The sequence below is a fragment of the Haliotis asinina genome, chromosome 1, assembly GCF_037392515.1.
Source record: "Haliotis asinina isolate JCU_RB_2024 chromosome 1, JCU_Hal_asi_v2, whole genome shotgun sequence".
NCBI classification, from domain to species: Eukaryota; Metazoa; Mollusca; class Gastropoda; order Lepetellida; family Haliotidae; genus Haliotis; species Haliotis asinina.
The window spans coordinates 61,199,499-61,223,533 of NC_090280.1; the positions used below are offsets into that span (position 1 = coordinate 61,199,499).

At 40.7% G+C, this 24,035-nt stretch overlaps 2 protein-coding genes across 2 annotated transcripts; both read right to left on the reverse strand.

Annotated features, from left to right (window-relative positions):
• Positions 1-524: 524 nt before the first annotated feature.
• LOC137281655 (N-sulphoglucosamine sulphohydrolase-like) lies at positions 525-8,147 on the reverse strand. Its single transcript, XM_067813042.1, has 7 exons — positions 8,057-8,147; positions 6,371-6,503; positions 4,949-5,082; positions 3,976-4,126; positions 2,966-3,201; positions 2,359-2,534; positions 525-1,578 (listed from the first exon to the last, which is right to left on the reverse strand). Exons 1-7 carry the CDS (start codon positions 8,139-8,141, stop codon positions 946-948), a joined length of 1,548 nt encoding a protein of 515 aa, XP_067669143.1. The 5' UTR covers positions 8,142-8,147; the 3' UTR covers positions 525-945.
• A 3,510-nt stretch (positions 8,148-11,657) lies between these two features.
• LOC137274230 (C-type mannose receptor 2-like) lies at positions 11,658-22,115 on the reverse strand. The gene is made up of 5 exons (XM_067807298.1): positions 22,055-22,115; positions 20,708-20,896; positions 20,276-20,455; positions 12,597-12,779; positions 11,658-11,893 (listed from the first exon to the last, which is right to left on the reverse strand). Exons 1-5 carry the CDS (start codon positions 22,113-22,115, stop codon positions 11,658-11,660), a joined length of 849 nt encoding a protein of 282 aa, XP_067663399.1.
• Positions 22,116-24,035: the final 1,920 nt, after the last annotated feature.

The window sequence follows — 24,035 nt, forward strand, 5'->3', positions numbered from 1 at the left end:
TATTTTAAAAAACAACAACAACAACAACAACAACAAAAATCAAGCAAGCAAAAAAACCCACCCAAAACAACAAAAAACAAAAACAAAACAGTAACCACAGAAAAAAACCCAAGACTCGAAACAAACACTTGATCTAATTTTAAGTCCCTCTGAAGGGAGTGAGTGAATATGGTTTTACGCCAGTCAGATCACATCGAGGGACTCCAGAAATGGACTTCATGATAAGGGTCTGTCCTCGCCCACTATCGTGCACACAAGAATGCCCCATATGTTTGTCCGTGCGATCCGGATTAGAAATGGTCTTCATCAGCCCATGTTGAAACTAAGAGGCGAGTTGAGAATTCTTGTTTCCGTTGTGGTTAGCGTCATCACACAGTTTATGCCAAATTTGAAGCACCGATTTTATGACTGCTTCATACAATCAATCGAATGTGAATACACGGATGTACTCTCTCGGATGCCTCAAGCCGTTCGACATACATTGATGTACTAGGCGCATTACTCTCACTCGTATGGCACAAGAATAATTTCTTATATCAGTTTATTTGTAAGAGCACTTGTTTCAACAATAATATATAGACTGATACAAAGATCACTTTATTTCATCTGATATTCATCAACACCATGGATGTATAATTGAACTTTGCATACATCAATAATACATCATACTGCAAATATATCTAGCTGTCTGATTTATCACGATGGCTCATTTATCTCATCTGAATGTCGTATTAAACAGAGTGTATCGTTACTTTACATATGCCAATATATCTAAATTGCAATTATGGCGGTAGTCACGGTAAAGGTCCAGGTTCGATTCCCCACATGGGCACAGTGTATGAAGCCTATTTCTTGTTGTTTCAAGCCGTGAAATAGGTGAAATATTCTTAAAAACGGCGTAAAACTAAACTCATTTACTAAACTGCTACTTGTTGGAAAATATATCTAACTGGTTGCTTTGTATCGATGCCTGTAGTGATTTATCTCATCCGCTTCTCTCTCATTGTGCAGAGGATAGCACTGTTTACCGCTGATCAACGTCCGAGGGAGACACACCCAGGGATCGTCTGTTTCCCACAGCCATTCATACAGTTGCTTTTGCAGGGTTTTTAGCACTGCTTGGTGCGAAGAATCAAAGGCCAAATTTATCCTTTCCTTGAAATCAGCCCTGATATCGTAAAGTTCCCATTCGGACCGATAATAATACTCCGACATGGACTTGAACCATACCCATGGTTGAACACTTGACCTTGACCTATTTAGAAGGTCAAGGAAGGTAGGGGAGAAGTACACATCGGTTGCTATGGGATACGGGGTATCTGGGAAAATGTTGTGAATTAGTTTGTATTGGGATGTTCTGAGTACCCGCATTGGATAGTGCTGGTGAACACCATGCAAAGTGTGACTTGAGAACACGTGATCGTAGGTCAGGTTACTTGGGTTCTCGAGGACAGGAAGTAAGGATTTGCCTGAGAGCTGTACGACATCTGAAAATATCTTGTATTTAGGGTAGGAGACATTGAACCAGTCCAGTACTGTCGGCGTGAAATCCATCAAGCTTGCCATTGACTCGGTTACCTGAAACATAGTTCATTGACAGTAAACAACTGATAATAGGTTGACCAATATTTTGACAATATACGTTTTTGATACTGTTACACAAACATTTGTATTGCCCCGATATCCAGCTCAAATGCTCAGAGGCACTTTGTTTGAGACGAGTGAGTGAGTGAGTGAGTTTAGGCAGTTGGAGACAGTTACTGACCATGTGGTTTGAGGGATTGGGGGTTTGGGGTTTGGGGTTTGGAGTTTGGAGTTTGGGATGTGTTCTCCAACATCTTGCAGGATTTACTTGTTTGAAAAGTTTCATTGAAAGCAATACATAATCACAATCTAGATCTATTGTGCAGTTTGTAATATGAATATTAAAAACAATAAAGTCATAAGAATCAAATGGAAATAATTACAAATGCGAAACGTGATACGTCTATACTCTGGATCGTAGGGGTCACCACAAAGTGTTGGGTTCAATTCCCGATATAGGTTCAATGGGTCAATCCCAGTTCTGGAATCCAAGTGGCCTAACATTTCATGGCGAGTTGGATCTGAATGAGTTATTTTATAACCTTCCAGTCCATTATAGTGTTATATTAGTGATTTCACTGATTAACGGCGGTCTGTAAATAGCCGAAACTTGGCGAAACAATCCAGTGATTGATATTGTGAGCATCGACCTCCTCAACATGAATACGATGATATGGATCAACCAAGTCATCGAGTCTGACCACCCGATCCCGATTGTCGCCTCTTATGACAAGAATGGGTTGCCATTTCTGCCCGTGGAGTTCAGGTACGTACTTTTCCCCAACTGTCCCTGTGAAGTGGGGATGATATCATCATCGGCTCTCCCATACCCGGGTCATACAGATTTGTCTTGGCGCCCGGGAAAGGGATGCCGTTGTCGGACGAGAAGAGAATGAGAGTGTCGTCCATGTGCCCAGCTGCTTCCAAAAGACCGAGAAAAAGACCTATGCCTGAAACAGTAGACAAATAACAACATAAACACAGGAGCTGATGAGCAAGTCTTCTTGTTTCATGCACCATGGGCAATTTTGTATGGACGTTGCACTTCGAAATGTGACGACTGGCACGAAGGGTAAGAAAGAAATACACGAGATAAATTATATAATGTATTTTCTTTCTTACTTCAACAAAATATCAAGATTATGATTTTCGTGAGTCGGATCAGAGTTTAGGTCTATGCGTTAGCCAAAATCTCCTCTAAATCTCCACTACGAACAGCAAGCTAGCAAATGGGGTGTCCGCTACGAATTAAAAGGAAACGTGATACACCATTTCGACAATACTGAAAGCAATGATTATAAATAGGGCGAAGGTGGAATTCGAAACTTAGATAGTGATCCTGTCACATCTAACAGATTTTATGAAATTATTTGGAATTTACCCTGGTCCATTCGACTGAAGGTGGTGTACATATCAGCAATGTCCTGTCTGGCCGCGGGCGTGTCCGGCAAAAAATAGGGAACGATGACTTCATCAGGGCCGTACTTAACAGGCGTCCAGTCAGAGATAACACCCATCCCAGGTTCTCCATTTCCAAACCTCTCACAGAATGCACCATATTTAGGAATCTGGTCACATCGATGCGGATCGTGGAAACCAATATAGAGAAAGAAGGGCCTAATGGAAAAGAGTGACAAAACGTCAAGTATATTCGGTGTTAGTGGTAAAAAACCCTGGTTCAGTAATATTCGAGCTATGTGTCTGTAAATAACCGAATCTGGACCAGATGAATTGTCCTTTGAGTAATGGGTAAGTTAGTTGTGATTAACACAACTTTTAACAATGATCTAGCAATATCACCGCGCAGAAAGACTATAGATAGACTTCACACACAGTACCAATGCGGGGACTCGAACCTGGGTCTTTTGCGTGACAAGCAAATCACCAGGCCATCCCGGATTCGATTCCCCAAATAGCGTTACGCCCCCGACTTGGGTCGTGCTGATATTGCTCGGAAGTATTGCTTAAAGACACTCATTTCTGTCATATAGTCAGCTTCGAGAGTGAGTGAGTGAGACAGCGAGTTTAGTTTTACGCCGCGCTGAGAAATATTCCATCTATATGGCAGCGACCTGTTACTAATAAAGTCTGGACCAGACAGTCCAATGGTCAACAGCAAGAACATCGATCTACGCATTTGGGATACGATGACATTTTTCAACAAGTCTTCGAGGCTGATCACCCTATCCCGCTAGTTGCCTCTTACGACAAGCAAGAGTTATCGAAGATAAAGTTTAACCCTTATCTTTACGGGTATACTGGAAACACCTAAAATGAACCGACGGATTGAACTCTCCACGTCCCATCCACCTGCTGTGTTGTTGAGCTGAAATGAGAATGACGAGTTATAACTAAGTTGATGAACCCTATTACTGTACTGATCCAACGTACCTTGTGTCATTTTCCTTGAGGAATTCCTGAATATATTGCTTCATATAGGTGATATTCCTTCCTATTTGATTAGCATCGTGCGTTTCTTCGGTTTGTTCATAGTCAAACTTGTATACGGCATCAGGACCAATGTGTTTCTTGCCTACGATACCTGAAGATGGAGAAGATTGAATTGTGTGCCCTGTTTCCAAAACTTAATTATAGTTCCCTATTAGCTATTTATATAAATTAAGATTATGTACTTGTAAATATACAGAGGACAACAATGTGGCTTTCAACTATGACCAGTATTAATACAACTGCATGTATTAATATAACGTTATGGTATAACATATTGTACATGTAATGAAAGAAAGGGGCAGCAATAAGACTGATAGCTATTCCTTGTTAACTATTAAAATAAATGTGTACCGTAATGCTATAACGTAACTATAACACATTGAAATCGTGAACATCCGGGGTAGAAACAATCTTGAGCAACTCATGCCTGTCGTAACAGGCGGCTAATGATGAGATCAGGTCATCATGTAGCCTGACTCGGTTGACACATGTCGCCGAATACCATATGCATAGATCGATGCTCATGCTGATGGTCACTGAATTATCTGGTCAAGACTCGATAATTACAAACAGGTGCCATATAGCTGGAATATTGCTGAGTGCGGTGTAAAACTAAACTCACTCACTTTAACATATTTGAAGTGCCAGGTGTACGGGAAGCATATGCCGGCAACGTCATTGAGTCATGTGTCTGTGGTGTTCCGTCTCCATCCCTTCTCCATCATTAGGTTAAAGGTCACATGTTTAATTATAGTTGAAACATGCTTTTTTTTTCATTTTTAGGACATAAATTATGCGAAATACTCGACAAACTAGTCTGATGTACTTTTTATGATCAGCGTTTCATTGAGTATTAGAGCTGCAATTAATCGGTGCGCTTTGAGGCAAAGTTACCCAAATGAAGTGTTCTTACCTGTCCTGATGCCAGCGTTGTCGAGGATGACGGGAAGACTCCTGACGCTGTCGAAGGAGTTGAAATGGTGCCATCCACTATGGATTCCATACATCCCGTTCTGGTGTTCCGGAAGGCCGGTTAGAAGTACAGCTCTTATGGAAAAGGCCACGAGGAAATATTTCATTTCAAACTGTTTTGATCAGCGTTTTCTGACGTGTCAACCTAATATAATTGGAGCGACCATAGCATCGCAAATGTTGGAGTAATATTATGCTACAATCTGAAACCCAATGGGACAGTGCTGAGATGTTATATTACATGCTTTGTGTATATATTGTGTCCGCAGGATTATTGTTTGGTTGGGAATGTATGTCTTGCGTTTAAAAAGAAATCGTTTCATTATTTGATATAATAATGCATACAATTATTTCGACACAGGATGCGTGTCTGCATGTATAGCAGACGTACACATCTCTAAAGGGCATTTAGAAGTGGAATGCATTGGAAAGCCAGATTTATATATGTCAGCTTCTGTATTGTGGACAACACGACGTTTTGGAGAGTATGCATCAACTGATGAAGGAGCAAGCATACGCTCTGAAACATCGTGTTACTCACAACAGAGAAGCTGGCATCCCTTAATCTTGTTTTCGTTCGACACGTACATACTTTGTAGTTTACCTCTAGGCATCCCTTAATCTTGTTTTCGTTAGACACGTACACATTTTGTAGTTTACCTCCAGGCATCCCTTAATCTTGTTTTCGTTAGACACGTACACATTTTGTAGTTTACCTCCAGGCATCCCTTAATCTTGTTTTCGTTAGACATGTACACACTTTGTAGTTTACCTTTAAGCATCCCTTAATCTTGTTTTCGTTAGACACGTACACATTTTGTAGTTTACCTCCAGGCATCCCTTAATCTTGTTTTCGTTAGACATGTACACACTTTGTAGTTTACCTTTAAGCATCCCTTAATCTTGTTTTCGTTAGACACGTACACATTTTGTAGTTTACCTCCAGGCATCCCTTAATCTTGTTTTCGTTAGACACGTACACACTTTGTAGTTTACCTCTAGGCAAACAGATACACGTTTAGGGCTACATTGTGGTGTATGAGTCAGTTATACAGAATTAACAACTCCTATACATGAATGTACTATGTATGAACTACCGTTGGGCTACAACAACACCATGGTACTTGCGGTCACAGTATGACGTACATCCCGTGGGCTGGCCCTTATCACTGACATGGGTTATGCTATCAGCTTGGAAATCAGCTGCAGATTAACGACTCTGTTCTGGATAACGTCCTGCCTGCTAAGGAAACAGCTGCATGTCATTGAGCCCGGTATGATTTATTGATTGACAGCACTCACATGGGTTACCTAATTTCAGCAAGTACTATCCTGTGGACCCCATATATCGGCCATATCCTACCTGCTCGGTGAACAGCTGCTGACGGAGGTATATCCCTGTTTAAACAGCACACTTCTTGCAGCTAGTTTGTCGAAATTCGGTGTCTTGCAGGCGGTGTTGTTATAAGCTCCCATTTGAAAACCTGCATCGTCACCTGGGCATCAACGAAGATCAGTTGGACAGATTCCGCTTTCACAGTCTACCCACGAATACCATATAACATATGAATAAATTGTACATTATATGCACCACATGGACTTTTGCTTGATGTTGAACCACCGATAGCTGCAAATCAAACTAGTAACCGTTCACTGACTAGATTGATTTATGTCAAGGTATCTCAGCTGTGTAGATCGATGTTCAAGATGCTAGTCACTGGATCGTCTGTTAACTGCCAATTGTTTTTAAAAAATCAAAGCCGCCAAGTAGCCGGAATAATAGCTGAGTGCGGATAAAACAGAAACAGCCCAGTGTACGAGTGCTTTCCGTCTCCGATATTGCCAAGGAAGTGCCTATATACGAGCGAGTGGGTTTAGTTTTACGCCGCACCCAGCAATATTCCAACTATGTGGCGTCGCTGTGTAAATAATCTAATCGGAACCAGACAATCATGTGATCAACAGCATGAGCATCTATCTGCGCAGTTGGGAACAGATGACATGTGTCAACCAAGTCAGCGAGCCTGACCACCCGATCCCGTCAGCCACCCTTACAACCAGCATGGGATTACTGAAGGCCAATATTCAAACACGGACCTTCAAGGGTAACACGACAGGAATCTGTAACATACAAAGAAGTTACTTGTGTGAAATGCAACTACAAACAAGAATACTCGCTTCTGGCAAGCATGGGTTACTGAAGGCCTAATCTACCCCGGATCTTCACGGGTCGCCCATATATGAATAAGTACCTACTTATACCAAGTGAACAGTTTGTTTGTTTGTATGTTTAACGTCCCACTCACCAATATTCCAGGTCTATGTTGTTGGTGTGTAAATAATCAAATCTGGATCAACAGCATAGACACTGATATACAGATTCGGCATGCGATGATATTTATTCAGTCAAGACAACACGTCTGACCCTCCCAACCTAGTTAGTTGCCTTTAACGATAATCACGGGTTGCTGAGGACTAATTCTAGCCAGGAACCTCGCGAAATGAATTTAATATTATCATCACATCAACAATGTTTCAGTCACAGAATAAAGTATACACACTAACAGAATACCAAAAGCCTTAAAAATGCCGACAATATGCAAAAATACAATGGATACAGATTTCTGCTTAAAACGCGATTGTTAAAAAGATATCTCAATACAGGTATACTAAGGAACTTAAGATGAAGATAGATCAACATGACATGGACCATGTGATCTTACGATTTAAACATAAGAAAGAAGATCCAACTTTGCAGCCGTTCATGCCTTTCTGATCAAATGTAACAGGATAGATCGTGAGTACCATTTGCCAGACATTTAGCGGATTCATTTTAGCGGAACCCATGCTGGCTGAGTGGGCTTGTGTGCTTTGTATTAGTGAGGGTTCGAGTCCCGGACTAGAATCAACCTAACATCGGTATTAGAATCTGTACTCTCCTGAGAAGGGTTAATCACAAATATAACAAATATTAGCATATTATAATGTCACCAGTATAAAACCCTATCCCTATCTAAAAGATATTCCTAACACATGAACTGATACATACCCAAGATGAGAAGAACGTTTCTTTTAGCCCCTGTGATGACAAGTGGCAGGACAAGGGCGCCCACTAAGACACTCGGGCCGAACATCTTGCTGAAAGTGACTTACACAGGTGTTTTGCAGTGGATGGATAAACCGATATGTTAGGTCAGTAAATGGGATTATCATAACGAATATGTGGCATGTCTGAGATAACAAATGAGCTCTTGATGACAATATGCACATCATACGTAGATCGTACTGTGGTTCGGCGCTTACTAAAGAGCCAGTGCGATATCCGTGCGGAGGATGAGCGGAGATCGTACGGTGATAGTGCAGTTGCTGTGCGATGTTTTAAAACTACACAATAGTTAGTTTACCTCACGATCAAAGTGCGGTCTCCGTGCTGTGCCCCCTACGATGCCCCACCTACGGCTACAGGCTTACGGTTACTCCACATTTGTCAAATTGTTCGACAAAATCGTAGAGGCAACGGCGCAAGTAGAATCGTGCGAAAGATCTGAGGGCCGTCACACGACAACAGCTCGGAAATGGAAGTACGGGCTGTTTACGGACGCCGCAAACCAAACGCAGGCTAAATATGAACCAGGTGAAAGTAAATCAGATGTTCACGTATGGCAAAAACAAACATACATGGTTTTCTTGAATGTCCACAAGCTAACACTGCAAGGATAGTATGTACAGTTTACCACATGTATCTGAGAACAGTTGTGAGAGAGTGAGTTTAGGTTTACACCCCAACCACCAATATTCCAGCTGTGTGGCGGCGGTCTGTAAATAACAGAGTTTGGACCAGACAATCCAGTGATCAACAACATGAGCATCGATCTGCCTAATTAGGAACCAAGTCAGCGAGCCTGACCACCAGATACCGTTAGCCGCCTCTTACGACAAGCATAGTCGCCTTTTGTGGCAAGCATGGGTTGCTGAAGGCCTACCCCGGACCTTCACGGGTAGAGAACAGTTGTGACGGGTTGCAGTTACCACTCTTTTTCTTTTCTTTCATTAAATAACGCTATGGCATTCCTCCACTCTCCTCAAATGCACAATCATTTGTTGATATCGCATGTACAAGCGGAAAGTGAAGGTCAAGTACACCTGAAAACAAAACCAGACAATAGCCTTGACGTCGATATCGGACTGATAAAGTACTTCAGCGTTCAGAGTATCGAAAAGACTCGTCATGTTACAAGGCCTCCGTAAGGCGGTTGATATGTTCATGGTGGTTTGTACAAACACTTTTTATAGCATTGTTCAGACGTTCAGATATGACGAAGATTAATTTTTTTAGGAATTACACCATTAGATTTGACCAAGCGTGCAAAACAGACCCTCACTGACTCAGAACTGACTCGCTCACTTTAACGCGTGCGTATAAGGGACACATAATAGCTTCTGTTCTGTTAATGGGTTCTGTGAACAATCAGTAACTTTATTACTCAAAATACTTCGTTTGTTAAAACTCTGACACGCATGATTAAAATGTTTAACGTGTTCTCAAGTTTGCCATTACCTGAAACCACGACATTCATAAAACGTAACAAAGTTAACTCATTTGGTCTTCAGTAGCCCATACTTGCCATAAGTTTATTTGGGTAGTCAGGGCTCAGATTTCCGAAGCTCTTTTATCGCTAAGATAGTCGTAAGTGCCATATCTTAACATTAGCTTACGACTATCTTAGCGCTAAGACAACTTCGAAATTCTAAGCCCAGCCACGGAGACATAATCGTAGTATCTTATGTACGTAGGTCCATGCTCACGATGTTAATCACTGGAGTGGTCAACTGACTGGTCAACATTCGGTTATCTACAGACTGAACAAAACACGATCTAAGCTACGCTATATGAGACATGTTTCCTATAACACAGAAAAGCTTTGCTGTAAAACTATTTTTTTCCATTTAAACGATACATTTCCAATACAATACATATTCTTAATTATAATCGTATTTATACATGTACATCATACGTAAGTAACAACTATATTTACCCATTTTCAGAGTTGTTTTAATTGAAAACGTCCAGACGAAACGCATAGGTATTGAGTTGTAACATTATTTCTTAGTCATGGTGGATTTTTATCTCTGAAAGAGAAAACCCAAACCCTCTCCTTTAATTATGTTAAACGATGGCGTAGAACAGCCAGCAGTTGTTGCCTGTTTGTCTATACATCGTCTATACATCATTGCTTTATCGGTATGACTGAAAGAGTGAGTGAGTGAGTTTAGTTGTATGCCGCACTCAGCAATATTCCAGCTATGTGGTGGTTGTCTGTAAATAATCGAGTCTGGACCAGACAATCATGTGATCAACAACATGAGCATCGATCTGCGCAAATGGGAACCGATGACATGTGTCAACCAAGTCAGCGAGCCTGACCACTCGACGCCGTTACTCGCCTCTTGCGACTAGCATAGTCGCCTTTTATGGCAAGCATGGGTTGCTGAAGGCCTATTCTAACCCGGACCTTCACGGGTCTATGACTGAACAGAAAGCCTTTGTGACATTAAATACTAACCCACTCAGTCATCATGTGTTACTCTTAAGTTGAATCTTGACTGTTGATTTTTCCCATTTAAATATGTGAATGTGATGTTTGAGATTTTAATGATCTTAAAAACACAAAATATGTTTCTCGCAGCGAATAGCTACAAAAATGCTGCGACATTTCTCACTTACGCTCTCCCCACATGGACACAGTATGTGAAGCTCATTTCCAGTATCTCAGCTTTGATATCGCTGGAGTGTTGCTAGTCTAAAAGTGGCGTAAAACTAAGCTCACTCACTCACTTACTCACTAACTCATTCCGTCTCCACTGACAAACATTACAGCCCCCAAAACAATCAGTAATGTTATTTCAGATCTGAATATAGTGTTTTTTCAAATCTGAAGATTGTGTTCTCTTACTGAAAGTATTATTAGTTGTGGCCTTGAAGGGCACTAAGTATTCAACATTCACTTAAGTGAGTATCGTATCTCCATACCATTCAACGAATATCATATCTGCTACTTTTCAGCTGCGTTTGAGGAAATACGGACTTTACAAGGGTCTTACAGCCCGTACAGACTTTCAAGACACCTTGGAAGTGAAAGTATTCAATAGCTTAACAGTTATGTATTTACCGATTTTACATTAATATTTGTGATGTTCTCGGTGCTGTTTCTGTCCATCGTTTACAGGTTCATAATTTCTTTTCACTCAATAGCCCTTGTTACAACAGGTTCATAAAATCATGAATAATTTATGTATCATGGATCGTTTTAGTCACATGGCTGACACACTGTCGATGTGACTAAAATCTTACCTCACACACGCTCGAAAAACTCAACGATTAAGTGTATGTTCCATTTTATTGCGTACATCGGTAAGCTCACTGTTTGGAGTATTGTCTATGCTGTCAACCCATTGATGTTCTCGTCTTGATCAAGGGCGTTGAAGTAGCCAAGTGGATAAAGCCTTCGCTCGCCACGTCGAAGTCCCCCAAACCCGAGTTCGATACCCAACATTATTACAATATGTGAAACCCATTTATGGTGTCCCCACCGTAATATTGCTGAAAAATTGCTAAAAGCAGTGTAACCTCATTTACTAATCTCACTCATTTACACGTCCTGATCCGGGTAGTGGCAATAGTAATGTTTCGATATCTTGCACAGAGTACTGTCCCATAAATACTTCATGTCTCGCTCTTCATACTGAACACAGTTCTGAGGCAGCACAGTATAATCCGGTTCGTCGGGCAGCCAGTAGAACCTTTCTATGTCCCCGCCATCAGTCCACGTCCATTTAGCAGAGGCATTTGCTCTTGATGCCCCAACGAAGAGTGGTTTACCGCTGGCTGTAAGGATAAGTAAACGATACCTAGTTGAGGATTCACATTATCAAAATGAGGGTGAAGTAGTCTAGTGGTTGAAGCTTTTGCGTGTGAAGCCAAAGATCAGAGTTCGACTCTCTACCTATGTACTGAAATTGTGCTAAATTCACTCACTTATCCTAATGAAAATCACATGAATTTATATTCAGGGACACGAGCTATCCAGATCCCTCTATCTAACTAAACTACTTTTCTGGATCATAAGATGAGGTCATTTCAAGAGTAGATGTTAAAGACACAAAGCATACCGCTATAGTAAATTGCGCTCACAAGGAACTAGTCAGTGAAAATGGTTCTACGCCAGTTTTAGCAATATTCCAGCAATATCATGGCGGGGAACACCGGGTTCCGCCATAACGAACTAAAAGGCAAGACTAAATACGGTTCGTTATAACCGACTGTTTTCATAGTCTCTAAGCACTATTGTCCACGTGTCATTGAAATGTGTAACGATTAGAAAGGAGAAGGTCTTACTGTGCGAGAGTAATGTGGCCCCTCTTTGTCAAATAGACGTTCCTTGCACTGAAGAAACGACATAACCAATTCGGTTCGACTATTCGGTGACTATCACTCAAAACACTATGGTCATAGCAATCTGGTGTCACTTGTACGAAGGTGACACTTTGCATGTTTCCAGTATAAAATGTTGAAGAGGATGAAAACTCACTTTCCCTTTTGACTACTCTATCGAAGAAATTGTGTTTAGCAGGGCTGTCTATGTTGAAAAGTGTGCCACCGAGTTTTTCACAGTCGCGCTGGGCGTTTTCCCAATATCTCTTAATGATGGACTGTCGATAGCACAGTCCTTCAGTCTGGGCAAAACGATGACCCTTTAGGTGGCATTCTTCTTCTGCAACAAAACAGGAATGAGTAAGATCAGCATAAAGAACTTCCTTGCAAAGGGTTAACCTTTAAAGGTTACAGTACCTGTAGTTCTTGATGCCGAATGACCATCAGTGGTTCCAATTACACACGTAAATGTACGATCCACACATACAAGTCTGATATTAATTTACAGAAATTTTAACTGCCAATATAAAATGCGCCAGGAGAGCAGTATACCTGATTTTCTTCACCAGTCACATTTCGAAATATCTTTAAATAACCAGGGCACAATCTACTCATTGATTTCTGCGGAGTGTGAGAGAGTGAAATTTTATGCCGCTCTGGTATTATTTCAGTATTATTTCAATGAAGGGGGATAAGAAAATGGATATTACACAACATACCAATGGTCTTCGACGTGACTAGGCAACTAATCCTACATACTAAAGTCTGTACTTCTATTGACAAAACGTAAGGTTGCAGCAGTTTCAATGACTGTACAACAGTATTAAGAGATAACGTTGTGAAGTTTGAGTACATGAGGTGAATGTTAACGTCACTTCATTGCTTTCCAATAAAACAATATTTTTACTGAAGCAAATATCACTGTGAGACATGGTGCAATAGCTAGATTATCACAGATGTCAATGTATCAATTAAACAACACGTAACAACAATGTGTTATGGATATCCCCAGCAGCAATAGGTACGTCACCAGCATCTCAGCTTGAAGTTCCTTTAGTAATTCCTGTAGTTCACCCCATTTCCTTCTACGCATAGTTTTGCCAAATATTAATCATAAACAGAAAATAGAATACTTTGAATGAATTATAATTTACATGTCTTATTGGGATAATTTTCAAACTGTTTTAGAGGCATTTTAGAAGTTGCTAAGCTAAAGGTAAAGGAACAAGTTTTATGGATGATCAACTTCTTTATTTTCACAATGGCGACGTTTCGGTATGGACTCTCATGATTGAAAGTGGTATAAGAATCCATACAGAAACGTCGCCATTGTGAAAATAAAGAAGTTGATCATCCATAAAACTTGCTCCTTCACCTTTGGGATAATTTTCAGCCCCAGTAAAGGATACAGCCACTTACAATGTTTCTTACGAGCAGTACGTGTTCGCAAATTGTGAACACCTTATACAGCAAATATTTTAGTTAACTATATTTATTCCAGCGGTCAGTAATGTTCATCACGTGAATTAGCGGCACTGTTTGCAACTGTGGTCATCATTTATCAAAATTGTATTGAGAGAAAACGTGAACTTAACTTTATTTTTGGTTCCTGTGAGTGATGGATATTATCGAAAGGCTGCATGTGTACTAAATTTTAATACCCACTTTATGTTATGATGAATTCTAAACATACTCCTGTATTTATCAGAGTAAATTAGAGTTGCTGTTTGGAGATCCTTTGATAAATGTCTTGGTTTCTTTGTACACACGAATGTTGACGAAACTTTTTGACATAACATATATTGATAACTGACTAATTACCTTTGCTGATCTGTTTCCTGTAATAACTGAAAGCTCCAGTCCTGTGCTCGTTTGTTATCTGAATGTTGCTAGAGGAAGGATAACATTTCTGCAAGGTGGGGTCATAAAAAGAAAGAGACGCAGGTGCTGTCCCCATCACACGCATGTCCGCATTTCACCAGGGACATGGTCTTCGGAAGAGAATCGACATCATTGGTGATGGCCTGTTTCTTAACTACCATAAACCGGACCACTGTAATGGGATGCATTACGATTCTACCTATTTGACCCTATCTGAAACTGATGTGATTTGGAGCAAAGAACAAGTCCAATGCTCTCTGCGGTGACACGCTCCTTCCTTAACAATACTTTCGAAAGTTTTGCACGTTACTGAAAACATAAAATATTACTGATAACATACCACATACGAACGAATGAAACATGACGTGGAACGTCGTTAAATGCACGGGATTTGGAGCGGAGATTGGTTTCAGCCAGCGTCGTCTCATTGTTGCTCTTCCCAGTCGTTTGTTTTCTCCTCCATGAAAGTGATAATTACACCATGTGAACAGTCCGAGAAGTCTAAATTATCTTCATAAACAGATCAGTTACGAGTTTTATGGATAACAACTTTCTTATTAAACCTTTATAGAGTATGGGCTATTTTGCAAAAGGTAGTTTAGAACAGATGCCTGAAGTAAGTGGCCAAGTTAACACTAGTGAGGCTAAACATTTGATGTGTAGTATATAGTGTAATGTTAGTTGATGGACTACTTGGGATGGTGGGGTAGCCTAGTGGTTATGAGCGTTCACTCGTCACACCGAAGACCTGGGTTCGATTATCCACCTTGGTACAATTAAAGTGGATGTTTGAATCTGAACTCGCCCATTGATAGATTATTTAGTAAATGCATCTGAACAAGTTTTCAGATATGTGTGGCGGATTTGTCGTTAGCTGTATATCAACAACAGGACAAACAGGCATGTTAAACTCGCTAGGGACACTGGTTTCGCTTCATTCTACATGGCTTAATCATATTTATTTTCAGAAACCTGGGTTGATAAACAAACATTTTTCTGCTTACACAAATACCGCCTCGACAACATAACTATTCCAAAATCGGGATGGTTACAAATAAACGAAAATAATTGATAGCTCCTGTTTTCATAGATGAAGCAGAGTAAACGTACAGGAATACATAATCATGCGAAACATGCCTAAGTATTTACAAATCGAGAAATCGATTGCTTTTAGTTATGAAGTGATAAAAATATTTCAAATATATCCATTACAACATTTTTTGCTAAAAGATCACTCATTGAGTATGAATACTGCACATGATACAGTGGAGGCGGATTGTTTCGGGGACTGCCGTGCACACGAGGATGCCACTTTGTATACATCTTAAAGGAACAACATACAGATCTGGTTTAAACATCACATGACACAATGGAGACAGATTGTTTCCGGGACTGCCGTGCACACGAGGATGCCACTTTGTATACATCTTAAAGGAACAACATACAGATCTGGTTTAAACATCACATTATTCACATTGTGTGAACACTGTGTGCAACATTCATTATTCACAGTGTGTGTTCTCGTCCTTGTCGAGAACATTTTGAACATGGGACACCGTACTTCCTTTTTCAGCAGCAAACAGCTATGTGTGTCATTTCAAATGCATTATTAAGTGCTGTAAGTCTGAAAACTGCCGTTAGGATTAATAGTTCTCAAAACTACCGTTGTTTTGTTGTATTTTGCAATAAAAATGTGCGCAAATGATTTTAAGGTTCATTTAGAAAAACATAACCGTTTCATACCTCGTGAAAGTTCCTATACATGTCAGTGAGATGAAGATATGTCTTTTATGTTCCGAAACATGATGCATATTTTGCCTATCAAAAACTCCATGGGTAAACGCGTTGTTTTTATCCGGTACCGATGTTTAATTATCAACACACTAATTTTACTTGTCACAAGCTAAAGATGGATTTGAAAACTGGTGCCATCAGAAACTGCTGAAACACATGAATCAGTGTAAGCACGCTTGTGGGAGTCATCCCGTGTTTGAAAAATGGTAAAATAAAATATTGTTCCTGTGTTTGCTTCTCTATGACTTGCTTCATGTAATACTTTAATCTTAAGATACACCACGGCAGACATGGTGTCTGAATGGGAAATCTGTTCTTAGGGCCTGATGTGAAGTTACCCAAGGGTGAATTCATAAACTTTTTGTGACTCGTGTCCTGAGTACATTGGGCCACCTTCAGTTCTATATGCTGGATGTTTGTTAATACATCAACCTGAATCGTAGCATTATCTTAAAGTTGCATGCTTGCTTTTATACTATATACCTATAATATTCTAGCTGCTACTGTCCTTTGTTGACAGATTTTACGTCGATATCCATCACTTGTTTCAGTCAAGGAATTTTACAGCATAAAACACGGTAAGCTGTATAGAAATTCTGTCGTCGAAGAACTGTATGATAACTTCATTATCACATTCTATTTTAAAGAACTGTTAGAGAGCAGGTAATATGTACAAGAAAAAAGTATTTTAAGACCTAGGATTTTACCCCTGTATAGAAATATAAATTTTATATTCATATCCATATTGTGTTTTTATGATTATTTGGACTCTTCCGGCACTGCAATCATTATACAGTGGAAACTGTCAAAACCGGCATCTCTCCAATCCGGCAACTTGTCATATAATCTCCCTCCCTCCGTGGTTTGTACAATTACCATCAGCCCTATAATCCGGCACATTGCTTATACTGGATTATATCTTCCGCCCCAGTGCCCACTGTACATTTATTCCATATATGTAAAGACTACGATCAAATGAGAGCACCACTTGCAATAACTGTACCCTTTGAAGAACAAATACCAAGTTCAGTAAACTGTTTCTACAGTTCAGAAACAATTGTTCATTAATAAATATTGAAGCTCCTCAAATGACAACTGCTCAAAGATAGCAAGATACTGGTATACAGAAGGCTGGCATGGCATTGAGGTTGACTGGTTGTCATCCAGCAACTGTCAGCCGATGTACAATGACTTCATTATCACATGTTATGTTTAAAAGTTGCTAGAAAGCAGGCACTATACACATGTAATACAGTATTGCAAGACCTATGATTTTACTCTTGTAGACCCATTTATACGTATGTCATAATTATTTTCGTATGGCTATTTTGAACCTTCTAGCACAGTATATACTGTACGTTGTATCTAGAAGTGTACATGTCACGATCAAAGCCGAGCGCCACGTGAAATAACTATACCTGTCATTAAGCAAATACCAAGCTTCAGTAAACCGCATCCATGGATTACTGCTCAAAAAGCATCAGCAACTGATGTTCGGGTGGTTGGTACCTTCAGGAAATCCTGGAACCAGACCGTAAGGATCTGGGAGGGTAGTATTTTTTAAGAACATTTGACAGGTAGATGGGGGCAAGTCCAATCATGCACTTGAACACTAAAAACAGTATTTTGTACTGGATCTTGTATCTGACTAGCAACCAGTGTAGACTGTAGCATACGGGAGTGATGTACTCGTATTTCTGGTGACGGGTTATCACCCTAGCTCCAGTGTTCTGCACGCGTTGAAGCTTGCCAAGTAGATGCTTGGATGTTCCAAACAACAGCGAGTTGCAGTAATCAAGTCTCGACGTGATTAGGGCTTGGATAAGAGCTGAGGTGGTCTTGATAAGTGAGTGAGTGAGTGAGTTTTACGCCGCTTTTTAGCAATATTCCAGCAATATCACGGCGGGGGACACCAGAAAATGGGCTTCACACATAGTACCCATGTGGGGATTCGAACCCGGCTCTTCGGCGTGACGAGCGAACGCTATAACGACTAGTCTACCCCACCGCCCCGGTCTTGATAAGAGCTGAGGTGGTATCTCGAGATACCTCCTAATCATGCTGATGTTATGAATATGGAAATACGCACGCTTGCAGACGCTATTGATATGCGATTCCATGTTCAGGCATGAGTCGAATATTACACCCAGATTCAGGACTTCCTTGCTTACAGAGATCGTACAATCACCAATACCAATGCGGAACTCTGGAAGGGAGAGAGAATTTTTGCTTCTTTTAGAGCAGAATACTAGAAGCTCTGTTTTCCCTCATTCAGTTTCAGGAAAATAGAAGTGTCCGTCAGTCTGACTGTCGTCTATTGGGTATTGAGTCAGACAAACGACGATGTGTGACATGTCACACAGAACGGTCAGAAGTCGCCTAAATCTTCAGAGGTCAGTCGTTATACTCAAAGCAAACAACAGCAAGACCTTGATGTCAAAGTCGACGTCACTGGAATGTGAGGTCATGGGCAATGGTCAACTTCATTGCTACACCAGAGAGATCCCCCAGTACAAACTGTTGATGTTTTGGAACACAGCCTTCATCATGCCTGAACGACAATTTCAACGCATGAGAAGTAAATTAGGATAATGATTTGCAGTAAGCGGCGCTTATTGATACTATTGTGATTTCATGTATGACAGAATCGTGAAAATTACCGCACTTGCAAACGTCGTTTGACCTTGGTTACAGCACTAGAAAATAACTCAAGATTGTTTTCCGAGGTATCCTTCTTTGAATACAGTTTCTCGTCTTTCTTGTGATTTGATTTGCTATTTGCGATACTTTGTGTCATAAGGGTAATAATAACAAGCTACCAGTGGGCAACACAATGAAGGGGGATAGACCGCTGGCAACAAAAGTAAGACCGCCATGCTAAAGGTCTTGCTAAGGCACGGTTCCCTAAGAGAATCCATTTCGACTGTAACCAACTTCATCCATTGATCTAAAACCTCATAGTGGACTACGGAGACAATGAATGATCTGGCACTGAACCGCAATAGAAAGGTCACCCTAGCAAAACATTTGCCAGATATGTTTCATCGTAGTTTTGCTATTTGTTTTTCACTTTTTATATGGTAGCCAGACCTGGTTTGTAGCCAGTGTTCAAGAAACTTTGGTTTCTGTATTTGATATAAAAAGCATGTCGTCAAAATGAAGTTATTAAAATTATGACGAGGCGTCGTTCTTGTGCGTATTTCATGAAGTGAGTGAGCAATATTCCAGCAATATTCCAGCTATATGGCGGCGGTCTGTAAATAATCGAGTCTGGACCATACAATCCAGTGATCAACAACATGAGCATCGACCTGCGCAATTGGGAACCGATGACATGTGTCACTCAAGTCAGCGAGACTGACCACCCGATCCCGTTGGTCGCCTCTTACGACAAGCATAGTCGCCTTTTATGGATGTTTACATGATGAGTTTTTAATACACTGAAGACAAGAAAGCGAGCCTGCATATATGATGTATTGTTTATATTTGGGATGTCTTTCAATATATTTAAGAGCTGTTAACATGGCACTTGCCTTTGCAGTAAAAATAGAGCCGTTATCCGGTAGTCTAGTTTAAGGATTAAGCGATGAAACCCTTTATCATGCCACATTTTGGTCGTCATGAAACCACGTCTTCCGGGAGTAAAGTATTTTTTGGAGAAGGTTTAGTATTGTGATCTACCTTCGGTTATTGTGATCTATTATTTTGATATTGTGTTGTCTTTCATAGTAAAACCCTGAGCTAGATTCTAAGTAAACGTATCAAGAAATTGAATAACTTGTTTTAGTCACGCGGCTGACATACTGCCAATGTGACTAACATCCTAACTCAATCGCACTCGAAAGGCAACGATAAAGTGTATGTCCCATTTTATTGCGTAGATGGGTCATCTCAATGTTCGGAGTACATGTATATGTTTTGTCTACGTTGTCCATAGACAGATGCAATATGCAATCCATACATTGCCAGAGATTCTTTGAGACATTCAGGAATTGGGCATTCACATCTGACAAGGTGGTCTTTATGTACGTGTTGTCGCTAACAATTGTAAATTCTGAAAACTGTATATCAAATGGTCATCCCCATACTCTTTCCATTCAAGTCCTCGTCTTCATCATGGGTAATGACAGTAGTAATGTTTCGCTATTATGCACTGAGTACTGTCCCATAAATACTCCATGTCTCGCTCTTCATACTGAGCACAGTTCTGAGGAACTAAAATAATGTAATCAGGCTCCTTGGGCAGCCAGTAGGACAGTTCAATGTTCCTGCCATCAGTCCAAGTCCAAGCACCAGAATCACCTGTTCTCGATGCCCCAATGAAGTTCTTTCCACTTCTGGCTGTAAGGATGAGTAAACGGTCGTTAGTTAATGACATTATTGCAATAGGGACGGTGAAGTCGCCTTGTAATTAAAGCTGGAGACACCGGTCAGATAATGCATACCTATGGACATGTATAAGGGCTATCTATGGTGTCATGGTCCCGGACAAATAGAAATTCAAATGGTTCATCTTACTATTCGAGGTATCTTTCGTTTATCCTCAGGTTCATTTTTTATTTCCGATAAGTATTTTGGAGGATGTATACTCACTTTCCCTTCTTACTACTTTATCGAAGAAGTTGTGTTTTTCAGGGCTGTCTATGTTGAAAAGTGTGCCACCGAGTTTCTCACAGTCGCGCTGAGCGTTTTCCCAATTCATCATAGTGGTTGACTGTCGGTAGCACAGGTCTCCGATTTTGGAATAACGGTGGCCCTTTTCGGAGCATTCTTCTTCTCCACCTGTGCATAAGTAAGTAAGTAAGCGAACAGGCGTGAATGGGCGACCACACATCTGTACAACAGTGTTGGCTTCCATCAACTACTGGAAGGGTACAGTATTAAACATTAGAGAAGAACCAGAAAGCCTTATTTAGCGTTTAAGTATATGAGATGAAACTTAACGTCAATAACCGAAATAAATTTATTTTGGCAAAGTCGTGACGAGTGTGACGTTCAAAAGCAATGGGAATAGGTCGATAGTTATATGAATACAACCTGTGAATAGCGTGATTTGAAAAAGACATGAATCTTATTGAAAAATATATGTTTAGATGAATGTGTGTTTACCTTTGCTGATCTGTTTCCTGTAATAGCTGAACGCTCCAGTCCTGTGCTCACTTGTTATGTTGCTAGAGGAAGGATAACATTTCTGCAAGGTGGGGTCATAAAAGAAAGAGACGCATGTGCTGTCCCCATAACATGCATGTCCGCATTTCACCAGGGACATGGTCTTCGGAAGAGAATTGACATCGTTGGTGATGGCCTGTTTCGCAACCAACATAAACCGGACCACTGTGATGGGATGCATTACGATTCTACCTGCTTGCCCAGTAGAACCCGATTTGAAACTGATGTGATTTAGTGCAATAAAATCCCAATGTTGTCTGTGGTGAAACCTTCTTTTACTGAGCTATATTTCTAAACGTTTTGCACGGTTTTTGATCACGTGAAATATTACTGTTCCTGAAAACGTAAACCACACGAAAGAAGTAAATGTGTCGTGTAAACCTCGTTAAACCTCTCGAGCGAAGAAAGGATTCTGTCAGTGTCTTCTCATTGTAAAACCTGGAAGTCATTTGTTTTCTCATTCGTGGTAAGTAATAAATACAAACTTCAGTCTAAAATTCCAAAATACCAAACGAAACTAATCTGTTGGGCGTAAAACATTAAGTCTGTGTTACAGATATAATTAAAACCATCAAGGTGAATCGTCGTTTGACAGTCTCATTGTCCAACATACTGTTACAGTGTCTAATTCAGGACAGCCATCATCCAAATATTTCTAAAATCCCAAAACTATGTACCGTGTAAGAATCTACATCGAAACATCGTTGTAAGGATCTATGCAGTAAATAGGAAGTTGTCACCCATAAACTTATATCTTTCTCTTTGACTCACCAACTTCCTGAATGCCTATCAAACCATTACACTCTTGCTTGGCTTCTTCATTAGACTGCATTGAGTGGAAGTCATAAGCGTGGAAAGCCTCGCTGAACACTCTTCTTCTTCTAATTATGTACCTAAATTCCAGCAGTATCAAAGACAACAAGAAAAAAGAACTATTTCTCTCAACAATGTCCTACTTCACGACCATTTCAAAACCTCTTTCTCTGGTTCAAATCCATGAAGACATTCACCACAATACGATTGAAAAAATGCTACTTCGCGGTAACTTTTGCACGTGAGTAACAATATTATATTTATAATGTGAATTGCTGCTTACGTGTTATATGAAATATATGCGAGCTGAATACACAAAGGAAAAATGTACATATGGTGCACATACATTTTCATTGTTCACCGATATAGTTAGAGCGAAGCACATGGTAGCCATGTCTTAAAAAGACAGGATACGTGATTGACAACCAAAGATAATTTGAGAAACAAAATCAACATAATAATAACACTGTTTATGATAAATATGATATCCCTTCTGACGAACGTCAGCGATAAAACCAGTTTTGCATGATAACCAGGGACATTCTAACCAAATCTCACTGTACACATATATGCGTTACACATGCACACTTGTACATTGCTACCTTTTATTTTCAGGTGAATGTCGGCAAATGACATCTGACGTTTACTGAGAAAACTGTATCTGGAATGCTGTACTTTGTGAACATCTTTGTTAAGGTTGGGGTAAACAGAAATAAACATGTATCTGGCATCTCCATGGGTGCTATTTACTCAAATATGGGTTTTAGCTAGGGTTGCCACAATCAAAACCATGGTGAAGTTTATTATGGGGATACTCTTATTGTAGCTCTCGGCTTCATAGTAACGAGCATTCGCTGAAATATTAGTTAGTATCATAGTGATGTCTGCGTTGAAACGGCACATGTGGGAACGTTACTCTGGGGTTTGGAGACGGCGACCTGGACCGAGGTCGTGTGGCCATAGTGTTCACTTGTGTGTTCACTAACGTGGTGAGCCTTTCCATTTGGGCTTGAAGGGTTGCTAATGACGAGGACAGACCGTTCGTTTTTCTGATGTGGGTAGTACATTCTCGGCCAGTCGTGCCGCTTCAATTTATTTCAGGGTCTTGGGGGACGTCATACCCACAGCTGACTGGAGTGATGGTCTCAGACCCATCAAAACGACCTGGCGGACTTGGTCGAGATCGCGGTCGAGGCGTCTTGCAAAACTGGTGATTTCTGCCACGAAATCATCGACGGATAGGTCTGCTCCCTGTTTCGAGTGGTGAAACCGCTGGAGTAGTTTTATATCTGTGGCGGTCATGTCACTGTACCTGTTAGGAAACTCTGTTTTTAGTCGGGCCCACGATTCCTGAGACGCTTGTGGTAGACCGTCATACCAGGTCCATGCCGTTTCCCTCTGTAGCAATGGAAATGCATTGCATTTTTCGTGGTACATGTAGTTCCATTTCTTCAAATAGAAAAAACGCTCAAAGCGCTGAAACCAAAATTGTCCCATTTGTTCAGTTCCAGGCCAAGGAGGAGGCGTCAAATTGTTGGAGAACTTATGTTCGTCTAGAGGTGGTGTATTGTCGGGTGCCTGTGCTATGGTCGGTTGACGTTTTTGCGTGGGTTCCCCAGTCCGAGGGCTTTGACTTCTCGTTACAGGACCGGCGTTAGATGGTTGGGACACCTTTTCCTTGGAAGCCATGAGACCCACATTTCCACCACTTGTTCGTGTTGTTCTCTATACGGCCAGAGCCCAACTGCTGAATCTCGTTCGGACCTCCCGGGATATCCCTCGCCGCTTACCCTCACGGGTCATCAGCCGGTCATCCCGGGGGTCCGGAGAGCTCAGCGCAGCTCAGCTTCCCTTATAAGTACATACAGTAATATAATCTGTCTAGCCTACACATGCACTAAATTCTTAATTCTACATTGCCTACTTTCTTCCACTATGT